The 15,734-nt window shown below is 37.5% G+C and overlaps 1 protein-coding gene across 1 annotated transcript in view; it reads left to right on the top strand.

The window, feature by feature from the left end:
• Positions 1–15,734, top strand: part of FGD4 (FYVE, RhoGEF and PH domain containing 4) — a 220,411-nt gene that overhangs the window by 134,986 nt on the left and 69,691 nt on the right. Inside the window, 1 exon segment of the mRNA XM_047740878.1 lies at positions 15,376–15,528. Coding sequence (XP_047596834.1) covers positions 15,376–15,528 — 153 coding nt within the window.

The following is a 15,734-nucleotide window of genomic DNA, read 5'->3' as shown; positions in this document are numbered from 1 at the left end:
CATGATCTCAGGGTCCTGGGATCAAGCCCCGCATCTGGATCTCTGCTCAGCAGGGAGCCTGCTTCCTCCTCTCTCTCTGCCTGCCTCTCTGCCTACTTGTGATCTCTGTCTGTCAAATAAATAAATAAAATCTTAAAAAGAAAAATTTAAAAAAAAAGACAATGTTAAGGAGCTTAGCTATTTATGTTTTCTTTTAGGAGTTTTATGGTTTCAGGTCTCTAATCCATTCTGAGTTTTTAGTGTATGTTATAAAGAAAGTGATCCAGTTTCATTCTTTTGCATGTGGCTGTCCAGTTTTCCCAACACCATTTATTGAAAAGAGTGTCCTTTTTTCATTGTATATTCTTGGTTCCTTTGTCATAAATTAATTGACAGTACATGCATGAGTTTATTTCTGGGCTCTGCATTCTGTTCCATTGATCTGTGTGTCTTGTTTTTATGCCAATACTATGCTGTTTTGATTCTTATAGCTTTGTAATACAGTTTGAAATCAGGGAATGGTATGCTTCCATCTTTGTTCCTCTTTTTTAAGATGGCTTTGACTCTTCAGGGTCTCTTTTGGTTCCATACAAATTTTAGGATTGATTGTTCCTGTTCTGTGAGAAATACCATTGGATATTTTGATAGGAATTACATTGAATCTGTAGATTATTTTGGGTAGATGGACATTTTAACTATTAATTTTTTTAATCCATGAACACAGAATAACTTTCCATTTGTTGGTATCTTTTTCTATTTCTTTCATCAGTGCCTTACAGTTTTCAGTGAACAAATCTTTCACCTCCTTGGTCAAGCTTCTTACTGTTTTATTCTTTTTGATGCAAATGTAAATTTCTTAATCTCTCTTTCTGATAGTTTGGTGTTACTGTTTAAAAATGTAACAGATTTTTGTGTATTAATTTGCTTATTCTAACAGTTTTTTGGACGCCTTCAGAGTTTTATATATATAATAAAACCATGTATCCAGATAGTGACACTTTCACTTGTTCCTTTCCAGTTTGTATGTCTCATTTCTTTTTCCTGCCTAATTGCTCTGGCTAGGACTTCCAATACCAAACTGAATAAAACTGGCAAGAGTCGGCATCTGTGTCTTGTACCTGATTTTAAAGAAAAGCTTTTAGCTTTTCTTCATTGAGTATGACATAGGTGTAGATTTGTCATATACGGCCTTTATTATATTGAGACACATTTCATCTATACCCACTTTGTTGACAGCTTTTATCATAAATAGATGTTGAATTTTGTCAAATGGTTTTTCTTCATCTATTAAGATTATCGTAGTGACTTTAACTTTCATTTTGTTAATGTGCTATATCACATTGATTGGTTTGCAAATGTTGAACCATCCTTGTATCCCTGGATAAATCCCACTTGATCATAGTGTATGATCCTTTTAATGTATTGTTGAATTCAGTTTGCTAATACTTTTGTTAGGGATTTTTGCATCTATGCTCATCAGGGATAATGGACGGTAATTGTGTGTGTGTGTGTGTGTGTGTGTGTGTGTGTGTGTGTGGTCATTGTCTGGTTTTGGTGTCAGGGTTATGTTGGCCTCATAATGAGTCTGGGAACGTTTCTTCCTTGTTGTTTTGTTTAGTTTGTTGTTGTTGTTGCTTTTGTTCTTTGTTTTTTGTTTTTGTTTTTGAATAGTGGGGGAAGAATAGGTATTAAGTCTTATTTGAATGTTTTTTTTTTTTTAAAGATTTTATTTATTTATTTGTCATAGAGAGAGAAGCGAGAGTGAGCACAGGCAGACAGAGTGGCAGGCAGAGGCAGCGGGAGAAGCAGGCTCCCTGCCAAGCAAGGAGCCCGATGTGGGACTCGATCCCAGGACGCCAGGATCATGACCTGAGCCGAAGGCAGCTGCTTAACCAACTGAGCCACCCAGGCGTCCCCTTATTTGAATGTTTGATAGAATTCACCACTAACACTGTCTTGTTCTGAACTCTTGATTGTTGGGAGTTTTTTTTTTTTTAATTACTGATTAATTTTCCCTACTAGTGATTGGCCTATTCAGTCTTAGAAGATTGTATGTTTTTTGTGATTTATCCATTTCTTCTAAGTTGTATTATTTGGGGTGAATAATTGTTCCTAGTAGTCTCTTATGATCCTTTATACTTCTTTGGTGTCAGTTATAACTTCTCTTTCATTTCTGGTTTCATTTATTTGAGCCCTCTCTTTTTTAGTCTAGCTAAAGCTTTGTCAATTTTATTTCTTAGATACAACTCTTAGTTTCATTGTGTTTTATTTATTTTAGTTTCTATTTCATTTCTTTTCACCCTGATATTTATTATTCCCTTTCTTCTAACTTGGGAATTTTTTCTTTTTCTGGTTTCATTAGGTGCAAAGTTAGATTGTTTATTTGAGATATTTCCTGTTTCTTGAGGTAGGTATGTGTCTCTATAACCTCTTTTATCCCATTGATTTGGGTATGTTATATTTCCATTTACATTTGTCTCATGGTATTTTTTTAATTTCTCCTTTGATTTCTTTGTTGACCCATTGGTTGTTTATTGTCATGTTGCTTAATCTCCTCATATTTTTTATTTTTCCAGTTTTCCTCTTTTAATTGATTTTTTGTTTCGTGCTATTATAGTTGGAAAAGATGTTTGATCTAACTTCAGTGTTCTTAAATATATTGAGACTTGTTTTGTGGCTTAACATGTGATCTATCCTGGAGAATGTTCCATGTGCATTTGAAAAGAGTGTTTATTCTGTTTTTGGATGGAATATTCTTTATATAACTGTTAAGTCCATCTGGTCTAATATGTTGTATAAGGCTGATGTCTCCTTATTGATTTTCTGTCTGAATGATCTATTCATTGAGCTAAGTGGGATGATAAAGTCCCCTACTGCTATTGTTTTGCTGTCAATTTCTCCCTTTATGTCTGCTAATATTTGTTTTATATATTTAGGTGCTCCTGTGTTGAGTGCAGGAATATTTATAGAAATTATATCCTCTTGCTGGATTGACCCCTTTGTTGTTATGTAATATCCATCTTTGTCATTTTTACAGTCTTTGGCTTTCTTCTAGCTTGCACTTACATAGAATGACTTTTTCCATTCCTTCACTTTCAGTCTGTGTCCTTACATCTGAAGTGAATCTCTTGTAAGTAGCATATAGGTGGGCCTTATATTTTCAATGCATTTAGCCATGGAACTTAGTCCATTTTCTTGAGCCTAATTATTGATAGGTGTGCACTTATAGCCATTTTGTTAATTGTTTTTCTGGCTATGTTGTAGTTCCTCTGTTTCTTCTTTTCTTGCTTTCTTCCCTTTTGGTTTGAGGACTTTCTAAAGTATTATGATTAGATTCCTTTTTCATTATCTTTTGTGTATCTACTATAGGTTTTGGCTTTGTGGTTACCATGAGGCTCACATATAACAGACTACATATATTATATATAGTATATATATTCTAAATATATATATTTGTCTAATATATAGAGAGATTAGTCTAGACTAATCTCTATATATACATATATGAGTCTATTTTAAATCAATAGGAAATTAGGTTTGTGAATGCATTCTAAAACTTCACAATTTTACTCCTTACGCTCCATGGTTGTATTTTGAATGTTTTAATGTTTTAAACATAAAAACATTTTACACCTTTTTTTTTTTTCCAGAAGAAAAACTATATCCTGGGTGTATTTTCTTCTCAATTTTATTTTACTTTATTTTATTTTTTTAATTTCTTTTCAGTGTTCCAGAATTCATTGTTTTTTGCACCACACCCAGTGCTCCATGCAATACATGCCCTCTTAATACCCACCACCAGGCTCACCCAAGCCCCCACCCTTCCCATTTTACATCTTTTTATTTTGTGTATCTCTTAACTAATTTTTAAGACTTATTTATTTATTTTAGAAAGAGAGCACAAGTGGGTGGGGTAGGGAGAGGGAAAGAATCTCAAGCACACTCTAGGAGTGTGGAGCTGGGCGCGGAGCTCAGTCTCACAACTCTGAGATCATGACCTGCCACCAAACCAAGAGTCAGATCCTCAATTGACTGTACCATCCAGGCACCCCTCCCTTAACTAATCATTATAGTTACCATTATTTTTACTACTTTTGCCTTTTGAATTTTTGTACTAGCACCATTATCATTACCATATGTTTACCTGTAACAGTGAGGTTTTTACTGTTTTTTTTTTCCTTACTATTCAGTGTCCTTTCTTTTCAGCGTAAAGAAGTCCCTTTCACATTTTTCTTAAGGCCAGTTTAGTGGTGGTGAACTCTGCTAGCTTTTATTTGTCTGAAAAGTTCTTTATCTCTTCTTCAAATGTAAGTAATAACCTTGCTGGATAGTGTTTTCCTGTTTAGAAGTTTTTTCCTTCAGCACTTTAAATACACCATCCCACTCTCTTCTGGCCTGTAAAGTATCTGCAGAGAAATCTGCTGGTAGTCTTTATGGGTGTTCCATTATATATAACAAGTCATTTTTTTTTCTTATTGTTTTTAAAATTCTTTAACTTTTGATATTTTAATTGTAATGTGTCTTGGTGTGGGTTTCTTTGGGCTCATTTTTGAGGAATTCTTTGTGCTTTGTGGATCTAGATGTCTGTTTTCTTCCCTAGGTTAAGGATGTTTTCAGCCATTATACCTTCAAGTGAATTTTCTGACCCTTTCTCCTCTGGAATTTCTATGATGAGAACGTTAATCTGTTGTCCCATAAGTTTCTTAAGGTATATTCACTTTTTAAAGTACTTTTCTTTTTATTGCTCTGTGGGATGAGTTCCATCATGGATGCTTTTGTTTGTGTCATTTACTTTGCTATTGAATCTCTCTACTATATTTTTCAGTTTAGTTATTCTGTTCTGCAGCTCTGTGACTTCTGTTTGCTACTTGTATTTCTAACTCATTTTTGAAGTTCTAGTGTGTTTATTCATTCTTCTCCTCAGTTCATTGAGCATCTTCATGGCCAATATTTTGAACTCTATATCAGATAAATCTCATCTCTGTTTTATTAAGTGTTTTTTTTGGGGGGAGAGGTGAATCTTGTTCTTTCATCTGGAATGTATTCCTCTGTTTTCCTATTTTGCTTGACTCTCTTTTCATTTCTGTGTGTACTGTGTGAAACAGCTATGTCTCTCAGTCTTGATGAATGGCCTCATATAGATGATGAAACTTATTGCTAACCTTGTCCTTTATTATGTCTTGAACCTTTGTGATTGTCAAAGCAATGTGATTTATTCCTGATTGGCCCCAGGTGTTAAGGGAATAGCTAATCCTTTGAGTCTTCCAGAAAGTGGGATCTCAGTCAACTCCTAGCTTTAGGCTAATTGGAAGCTTAACTCTCAGGCACAGAGTCACCATGGCCACCAGAGAAGATTCACCAAGAAAAGTGATGAAGCCAGGGAGATGCACTCCACTCTGGATTTGGAGCAACTCCCTGTTCATGTGGCCAGCCCTGCAGAACCCCTGCCCCTCCTCCTTTGCCCATCAAAGACTACAGAATCTAAGTGGGCTTTTACAGCACTCCAGTGAAGTTGGGGTGTCTTTGAAGACTGTCTTGGAACATCTTTGTTCTTTCTTTCCTGTTTTCCTTCTCTCAGGATCACTGAGAGAACTGAGTGGTGTTTATCCTCACTAATGCACTTAGAGCAATCTTTGGTTTTTCAAGTCAAGTCTCTGACATACATCCACATTTGATCTTTAATTTGTGTCATTCTATAGCATGTAGTCAATTATATTTGAATTTTAAAAAATGAAGCTTCAGTGTTTGTTATTAAATCAGGATGAATGAAAATCCAGGAATCTGTGACTCTCAAGATATGAGCTCCAGAGAACCATGAGATATTTTGGGTCTTCAAAACTCAGCCTGGGACACTACAGTTTTATGACTTTGTGCACTGGTTTAACTGAGCTACATCCTCTCTGTTGGTGCCAGGCTGATTATGGTTCACATTTATGGACAGTGCTTTTAGGAGATTTCAGTAAATTTCCAAGATGTGCTTTTAGGAGATTTAAGTGAATTTCAAACTCTGTAGTAGAAGAAACCCAACCTGAAAAGCAGGCAAGTGCAGAGTGGAAGAGAAGTCTATTGCTCAGATCCCATGTAAAAGAAAAAAAACAAAAACAAAAACAAAAAATAAGGAGCACAAATATATACAGTCTTGTGGGACCAAAGCTGTAAACCCTGCTGGCCTTCAGACCAGGCAATGTGCAAGTATCTCCTTGGTAACACTTGGTGACAGTTGGAAAGACTGGGGCTCCAGAATAGTGTACAAGCTCATTTCTGGGAGGAACAGTTAAGTTGTAGCAAGGCCAAGGGAGTGTACAAAGGTCATGTCCCCTGGCCTACATACCCTGAGATCATGTCTGTGGCCTTTAAGTATGTAGTAATCCTAAAGTATGTCCTTCTCTCTGAAGTTCTTGGACAAGTAAATGCCGTTTTTCACATGAGAGTGGGGTTGTATTTTGGTCTGCTGTCTCTGCAGTGTTCTGGGGGTAGTAATCCATCAAGAACTGTCACTCCAATGTTTCAAACCTGCTGGGACTAGAACCACAGTCTTCCCAGGCCCCAGAGCCAGGTGCTCAAGGGACATCCCTATGAGGGGTGTACCTATCTTCACTAGCAGGTTAGAGGGGAGTGCAAAAATGGCACCCACCAGTGCCTCTCCCTCTAGAGAGTCCTAACAACCTTTTGGCAGGTACTCTAAGATTAGCAAATGAATCTCATTCATATATGGCCTAGGTGCTTTTCAAACTGCTGCCTTTGTGCTGGGTCTCAGGGTGAGTGAGTCTGCAGTCAAATGCTTGAAGAGTGGAATCTCTGTTTCCTAGAACCGTATATTCTGCTAAATGTAAGCCCTCTTGGTTCTCAAAGCCAGCTCTTTTGAGGGCTCCTCATCCCTCTGATATAGGTTACAGCATCAAGGTGCTTCATGGGAGCCATGTCACCTTGCTCCCTGAGGAGAAGCTCCATATTTGTGACATCCTTCCTAATTGTGGGTTGCCACAGCAAGGGTAAGGTTTTTGATGAGACCCTCTCTGCTTCTCCTACCCATATTGATGTGGCCCTGTAGTTGCTTGTTATAGAGGAGCTGTTCAGTTAGTTTTCAGGTCTTTTTCAGGGGGATTTATTTCAGAGGTAGCTGTAAATTTGTTTATGGGAGGTGAGTTCAGGGTCTTCTTGTGCTGCCATCCTAAACTGCCTTCCTGAATAATGTAGTTTCTAGAAGGTGCTAAGTGCTATGGGAAAAAATAACCTATACAGCTAATAAGAGTAGTAGATGTACTGGGATGGTCAGTATAGTCCATACTAACAAAATAAAATTTGAACTAAGATGTGAAGAAGACAAGCAATTAGCCAACAATTATATGGGGAAGAGCTTTCCAGCAGAGGATGCTAGACCGAAGGTGTACTTGGCCTGTTTGAGGAACAGCAAGGAACCAGTATGACTATCAATGAACAAGGGGGCGATATTAGCAATGAGGTCAATGGTAAGAGGACAAAGACCAGATCATGTAGAGCCTGTCAGCCCTTTTAAGGAGGTGAATTTTTATTCTGAGTGAAATATAGAGCCATTGGAAAATTTTTAACACAGGAGTGACATGATCTGATCAGGTTTTTAAAAGGGATGTCTCTCTGGTCCTGTCTAAAAATATGGACTGTACTACATGGGGGGTGGGGGGGAGGGTAGGATCAGAGAGACCAGGTTGGAGTGTCTTGCTCTAATCCAGTTTAAGTTTATGGTCATTTAGGCCAGAATAATAGCAATGGAGTGGTAGTGGTAAATGGTGGAGTTGGCAGAATTTCTCAATGGATAGGATGTGGAGTATGAGCAAAAGAGGACATGAGGTTGCTTCCAAGCTTTCTGGCCTAAGCATCAATGAAGCTGCCATTAGTTGAAATGGAGAAGACTATAAAGACAGTGGTTTGGAGTCAGTGTTGAGAGACAAAGGTGTCAGATTTAGGTATGAGTGTGGGATAGCTCTTAGACATACTAGAAGAGATGCTAAGTAGGCAACTGAATGTATTAATACTTCTTGACCTTTTCCTCAATAAGCAAGTGATATGGATTTTATTTTTGTACTTTATTTTATTTATTCATTTTAAAGTGTGGGGCTTGAACTCATGACCTGGAGATCAAGATGTGAACTGAGATTAGGAATCCAGTACTCAACCAACTCAGCCACCCAGGTGCCCCTTTATTACTTTTTTTGGCAGGAATATTTTTAATTAACTTTCAATATATATAGTTTTATTCAATAGTTTTTCAACATTTTACTTTATTTAATTATATCTTTTAACCAGTTTTTATAAACTACCAATTTTGAAAAAAGTATTGCAAATATATTTATATCTAAATGATCATCAAATCCATTTTATGTTAGAAAATGTTTTTTTCCAAAATTTTTAACTTATATTCAGTTGATTAACATATAGTGTATTACTAATTTCAGAGGTAGAGTTTAGTGATTCATCAGTCTTAAATAACACCCATTACATCCCATGCCCTCCTTAATGTCTGTCACCCAGTGTCCTATCCCCCCCCACCATCCCTCCCGTCCAGCAACCCTCAGTTTGTTTCTTGTGATTAAGAATTTCTTGAAGTGCCTTGGTGGCTCAGCCAGTTGGGCATTTGCCTTCAGCTCAGGTAGTGATCCCAGGATTCTGGGATCAGCCAGGAGCACTTCTCCCTGTCCTACTGTTCCTGCTTATGTGCATGTGTGCTCTCTTTCTCGGTCTCTGTCAAATAAATAAGTAAAATCTTAAAAAAAAAAAAAAAAAAGAGAGTTTCTTATGGTTTGTCTTCCTCTCTGATTTCATCCTGTTTTATTTTTCCTTCCCTTTCCCTATGCTTCTCTGTTTTGTTTCTTAAATCACATACGAATGAGATCATATGATAATTTTCTTTCTCTGAATGACTTATTTCACTTAGCATAATGCCCTCTAGTTTCATCCACATCATTGCAAATGGCAAGATTTCATTTTTTTGATAGCTGAGTAATACTCCATCATATATGAGCCAGATCTTCTTTATCCATTCATCGGTTGATGGACATCTGAGCTCTTTCCATAGTTGGGCTATTGTGGACATTGATGCTGTTAACATTGAGGTGCAGGTGCCCCTTTGGATCACTACATCTGTATCTTTGGGGTAACCACCAGTAATGCAGTTCCTGGGTCATCGGGTAGCTCTATTTTCAATTTTTTGAGGAACCTCCATACTGTTTTCCAAAGTGGCTATATCAGCTTGCAGTCCCACCAAGAGTGTAAGAGAGTTCCTAGGTGCCCCTTTAAATTAAAGCCTTTTCATTTATTTAAAAAAAAAAATACATAAAATTTGCCATCTTAACCATTATAAGTGTATAGTTCATTGGCATTAAGTACATTGGCATTGTGTGATACCATGACAACCATCCATCCATAGAACCCTTCATCTTGTAAAACTCATTAAACAGTAACTTTCCATTCTCCTGTCTCCTCAGTCCCTGGCAACCACCATGCTACCTTCTGTCTGCTTCTGACTTCTCTGGGTATCTGGTATAAGTGGAACCAAACAGTATTTGTTTTTTAACTGGCTTATTTCACTTCACATAATGGCCTCATGGTCATCCATGTTGCATCATATTTCAGGACTTCCTTCTAAGCCTGAATAATATTCTGTTGCATGTATATGCCACATTTTGTTTCTCTCTTCGTCTGTTAATGGATAGTTGCATTGCTTCCATGTTTTAGCTATTGTGAATAATGCTGTTGTCTACATAGGTGTGCAAACATAAAGGATATATATTTTTAAAACTTTAATACACCTAACTTTCATAGATTTTCTCTTTTTCATAAGTAATTTCTAAGCACCTTTTCATTATAAAAGATTTAAATGATACAGCTCTATAGACAGCAAAACGTGAAGGTTCCCATTCATCTTCTCTTCCTACTCCCAGTTCTCCCAGTTAAGTCTGCCCTGTTACTAACATCCCTTTCTAATGCATTTATGCACATTTGTATGCATCTTTCTTTTTTAAAGGGGATCCTACTATACATATTTTTCTATAGTTTGTCTTTTATTTAATAATGTCTTGGAGATCTTCCCAGTCTTATTTTTGTTTTTCTGTTTTTAACAATGGTTCATATATTCCATAAAGTTGCATCGACTAGTCATATACTTTTGTATATGTACATATACATATACATACATATAGTTTATGTATGTATATGTATATGTACATATACTTTTATACACACAGGATTCTTTCTGTATATTCCTAGATGTAGAATTCCTAGGTCCAAGAAAATTTCTTAAATTATTAATCATATTTTCTTTTCTAAGATCCTTTATGGTTTGCTTGTTTTTCTGGAAAAGTTCTTATGGAGCTCTAGAAGTTTGGAAAATATATTCTAAAATAAATTTCCTGGCTATGGCTTTGTTCCCCTTTGCAAAAGAGTTGTAAACCATGAGTTTTATAACCTTAATGGGCTTATCTTAAAAAAAAAAAACTGCTTGATCTTTTTTTTTCTTTTTTTATTATGTTCAGTTAGCCACTGTATAGTACATCATTAGTTTTTGATGTAGTGTTCAATGATTCATTAGTTACATATTATAACACCCAGTGCTCATCACAAAATCTAGATATTTTAGGTCACACTTGGGAGATATGACCCTTATTTGAAATTGTAGGACAAAAGGAGAGTTTTTGAAGAGATGATAAGAAAACATTGTTGAAAAATGTCTTTTAATATTTTTAGTGGAGAAACCTGGCAGATACCACCTTACCCAGGGTCCAGAGTTAATATCACATGTGATAATCACATTGATAACATGCCGTGATGTAATACGGTGAGATGGTAACACAGTGAGATGGGCACATTGTCTCTATGATGTCCTGCCCTCAAACCCATAAACCCAATTTAATCATGAGACAACATTAGAGAAACTCAGTTTGAGGGACAGTCTACAAAATACCTGACTGTGACCCTTCAAAAGTGCCAGCATCATACAAAACAAGCAATGACTGAGTAACTCTCTTAGGTTGGGTGCTGTAAGGAGACGATGAGAACTAAACACAATGTGGTATTTTCGACTGGATCCTATAACAGACAAGGGATATTAGTGGAAAAATTGATGAAATCTGAACTGAATCTGTGGTTTAGTATTTTTTTCAAAATTAAATTCTTAGTTTTCATAAATGTACCATGGTTATATAAATGCTAATTTTAGGGATCTGGGTGCAGTTCCCTGTAAACCTAAAAATATTTCAAACAAGTTTTGGGACAGGGGTGCAGCTCATGCCTGGGTGGCTCAGGTGGTTTAGCATCCGACTCTTGGTTTCCACTCAGGTCATGATCTCATGGTTTGTGAGAGCGAGCCCTATTTCAGGCTCTGCACTCAGTGGGGAGTCTGCTTAAAGATTCTCTCCCAGTGCCCCTCCCTTAGTTCATGCTCACATTCTCTCTCTCTCAAATAAAAAATCTTTTTTAAAAAAGTAAGTTGTAGTTTTGTTTCCTTTTTTAAGGTATCTTTTTGCTCTGGACAATGTACCCCTGAAAAGTTTGTCTTCTCTAGAATACTACTTCTTACCCCTTAAGCTCGAGAGACCCTCTTGTCCCAAGGAGGGGAATCCATTGAGCTTTTATAGACTTGAGACTTGGTGCAGTTGGGAGAGATGTCATGAATGGTTGAGGCAGTATAGACACAGCCATAGCAAGGCTGGAAAGATGTGATCTGGGGGAATGGATACTACAGCAAAAGAGCAAGCCTGAAGACTCACAGAACTGAGTGGACTTTGCTTTGAGATGGATGGCCAAAGACTGTGAAAGAGCTGTTTGAGAATGATTTGGCAAAATATAACAGTTCAACACAAAGTTTTCCAAATAGGAGACAAAGTCACCCTAACCAGTAAGAGGGATTATCTGCCACTCCCAAGTGATACAGAAGAAGACAGACAAATGAAAGTGAAGCCGTAGTGGTAAGCTCTCCAGCTGCAGTCAAAGATGAGGCTGAATTTAATCACTGAAAATATCTGAGGCCTTTTGCAGTTAGTATATATCTAGACATTCCTTACAGGAGATGCGACCCAGCAAGCACGAATCAGTAACAGAATGGGTAGGACCGGTGGCTGAAAAGATCATCGACCCTCAGGAAGAGACATTATTTAAATAGGCCCCCTTCCCTCACACTAACATCATGTAACTGTTGTAGTTTTATCTGAACCCAAGATTAACTGTTTAGTCACTCTTCTTGGTAAGCTGGACTCTAAAAGTTAATATTAAATTTCTTGAATAGGTGAACCATCTGGTTGCAATTTTGGTTTTGGTTCCCTGTTATACAATTGGCACCCAAATAAGAACTGTCTCCAAATGTGAGTAGGCTGAGTCAGTCATAAACACTAAAAAAAAAAAAAAAAAGTTTTCTTTTGTATTGCTATTCCAAGATTAGTTAGAAGATGAAATATTTAATGGAATGGCCCTTTTTTAAATGGCACATTTCTTTACCATGATGTGTTTAACCTAGAGTAGTGGTCAGCAAACTTTTCCTGTAAAGGGCCAGATAGTAAATATTTTTGGCTTTGGGGCACCTGGTTGGCTCAGTTGGTTAAGCGTCTGCCTTCTGCTCAGGTTGTGATCCTGGAGTCCCGGGTGAGTCCCACTTCGGGCTCCCTGCTCAGTGGGGAGTCTGCTTCTCCCTCTACCCCTCACCTTGCTCTCTTTCATATGTGCTCTCCAACTCTCTCTCTCTCAAATAAAATCTTCAAAAATATGTTTTTGGCTTTACAGCCACAAATGGTCTCTGTTGCCTATTTGTCATTGTTTTTTTTTTTTTCTTTAATCCTTTAAAAATGTGTTTCCTGTATCTTTCACCATATTTTCATACTTTGTGATAGTGGCTAAAGTTTGTAGACTGGTATTAAGCAATGATCTAAAATCAAGTTTCTGGTTGTAGATTTATTGCCAGTGACCCCCCCAAAAAAATTGTAAACATGATTTCACTGGATTTATAAGAAAATATGTAGTTGATTTCTTACTGCAGGCATTTTGGCACATTCATGGGAGATAGTCTAATAAATATGAGACTTGGGTAAAACCCATGATACCCTGAAAGTTTGCTAACCAGAAATAAAGAGCCTAGTTTTAAATTTCAAATTACTTATTCAAGACATCTTTTGTTTCTAAATAGGCTAATTATTAAAGTAGTTTCATCTTTTAATATGTAAGTTGGTGATCTATTTTTCAAAGCTTCAGTATAATCTGTTTTCTTATTTAACCCATTAGCTACCTCCTTCTTACAGTTTTGCTGTTGTAAGTGACATTCTTGCTTTCAGTGCCTCATTTTACAATCACATTATAGTTTGTGCCTCTGATTTGGAGCTAAACTCTGGCTTTTCACTGTTTCTGTCCCAAGGCCATCCTTCCAGACCCCTTCTGGTGGCCTTTAGACCATCATTGGGATCATTGTGGGACAAACATCCTAATATTCCTAATAAAAGGCTGAGTCGTTGGATATCATGCTACCAATTTTAGAGTTATACTTTGCCTCCCTCACATGGTGTTTCTAAAAAGGTAGATAGGGTCACACATTTAAGGACTTGAGCTTTTATTTCTTCTGTTTGTATTTGTCATAACATACTGTCAAAAAATCTATAAATCTTGCATTCAAAGCCTTTGTTCTGTTTGGCTAAACAGTGCTTCATCCAGCTGGCAGGCCATTTGAGCAGAAGGGTGCCTGATGAAAACCCATTTACTTTGTTGTCTCACTGGATCTCTCAAACTTGTCGACAGTACTTGGAAGGGTTAAGACCTTCTAAAATCTGTTTTACCAAGATAAATTTCAAGGAGAACACAGAAAATAAAGCAGCATGTGCAGTTTTTTTTTTATTAATTCTTTATTTTTTCAGCATAACAGTATTCATTATTTTTGCACCACACCCAGTGCTCCATGCAATCCGTGCCCTCCACAATACCCACCACCTGGTGCCCCCAACCTCCCACCCCCCACCCCTTCAAAATTCTCAGATCATTTTTCAGAGTCCATAGTCTCTCATGGTTCACCTCCCCTTCCAATTTCCCTCAACTCCCTTCTCCTCTCCATCTCCCCTTGTCCTCCATGCTATTTGTTATGCTCCACAAATAAGTGAAACCATATGATAATTGGCATGTGCAGTTTTTAATTAATACTGCTTAAGAATCAAAAGAGAATCATTTTACTCAGTAAAAGGGTGATTAGGTTTTATTAGCATTTCTTGTTTTGAATAATTAAGGCTTTTTATCTTACAGTTCTCTCTACAGATATTTGGATTCTGTAAAAATGAAACTATTTTTTTAAAGATTTTATTTATTTATTTGACACAGAGAGAGATCACAAGTAGGCAGAGAGGCAGGCAGAGAGAGAGAGGGAAGCAGGCTCCTCGCTGAGCAGAGCCCAGATGTGGAGCTCCATCTCAGAACCCTGAGATCACAACCCAAGCCAAAGGCAGAGGCTTAACCCACTGAGCCACCCAGGCACTCCTGAGACTCTATTTTTTAAACAGTGATGGTTTCTTAAGTGGAATACATTTATTTAGTTATCACAATATTCCTGGTAGAAATTTTATTTTCTCCTAAGCAGGGTCCAGTCTGTTGTTAATATCATTGTGTCAGCTAGAAGAAAGGGAAATTTAATACAAGTGGTATAAAGAGAAAGCAGTGGCATAAGATTTCTTAAAAAGTCTCTGAAATTCAACAATTCACTTCTTGTATCAGGAACCGAACAGAAAATTGATCTATTTTCCTACATCTATGTCTTACGATGTATTTCAGTCTCTTAACATTTTAGAGTTTTGAGCTGTCGATAAGATCGTACAATCTGTATAATCCTTTTTTTAAAAAAATATGCGGGTATTAGCTTGTATGTGTGGATCTGGAGTCTGAGTAAGCTCATGAGTGAGAGGGGCGTGTGTTCGTTTCTCACTGACCCATTCTTCTAGAGTCTTTAGGTCAGCTGTCATGTCGGTGCTTTCCTGCTTTGTTCTGTGGAGTCAATGACTGGTGACTGACTGGCTGCTGGAAAAGACACTTGAACAGATGAATACTGGGGCCCTCCTGTCCTCGCCTTCCCCCGTAGCAGCTGCATTCTGCCCTTTCTGTGGCCCTGCAAGGAAAGGAGGGAGAGAGGGTGGGGGTGTGCGTGTGTGCGCGTGTGTGCGTGTGTGCGCGCCCGTGTGTGCGTTAATCTCTGTCAGTATGCATTACAGGGTTTCTCGAGCACATGGAATGAGATCTTTCCCAAGAAATTCTGTCAAGGCCAGCACACACAGGAGATGTGTTGCTCTGCTTAGTCTTAGATCTGTGATTGTTTTTGTTTTGTGGGGTAAGAAGAAATTTAGCTCAGGGGACATAGCTGTGTCCCACCTCTGTATTTACCTGTTCTTTCTTTTTGAACTCTTGCAGGCGGCAGTACCTGTCCAAAGGTCACGGTTGTTCCACCTTATTTGAAAAGAAGCACGACCCCACAGGTTGATCAGAATGTATCTAACGAAGAGGCTCAGGGAATAAATGGAAAAACGCCCTCGAAACACTCAGCTGCAAGTCCAAAGCCACAAGGTATGTTTTGGTGTTTGTTTTCTTTTTGTTTGTTTGTTTTTAATCGGGTTGGGTGTTTTGTTATTGATGAAGGCTACCCAGAAAAATGATAATGACAAAAAAAGGGTTTTAAGCTTTAAATGGGAGATATTGGGTGGATTTTTTTTTTTTTAACCCAGGGAAAAAATCAGTCTCAGGCAGAGTTGGGTATAAAACACCATATATGT

This window comes from Lutra lutra, chromosome 8 (genome assembly GCF_902655055.1).
Source record: "Lutra lutra chromosome 8, mLutLut1.2, whole genome shotgun sequence".
NCBI lineage: Eukaryota > Metazoa > Chordata > Mammalia > Carnivora > Mustelidae > Lutra > Lutra lutra.
Note: the sequence above shows the minus strand (reverse complement) of the source record. Positions and strands in the feature narration are given on the sequence as shown.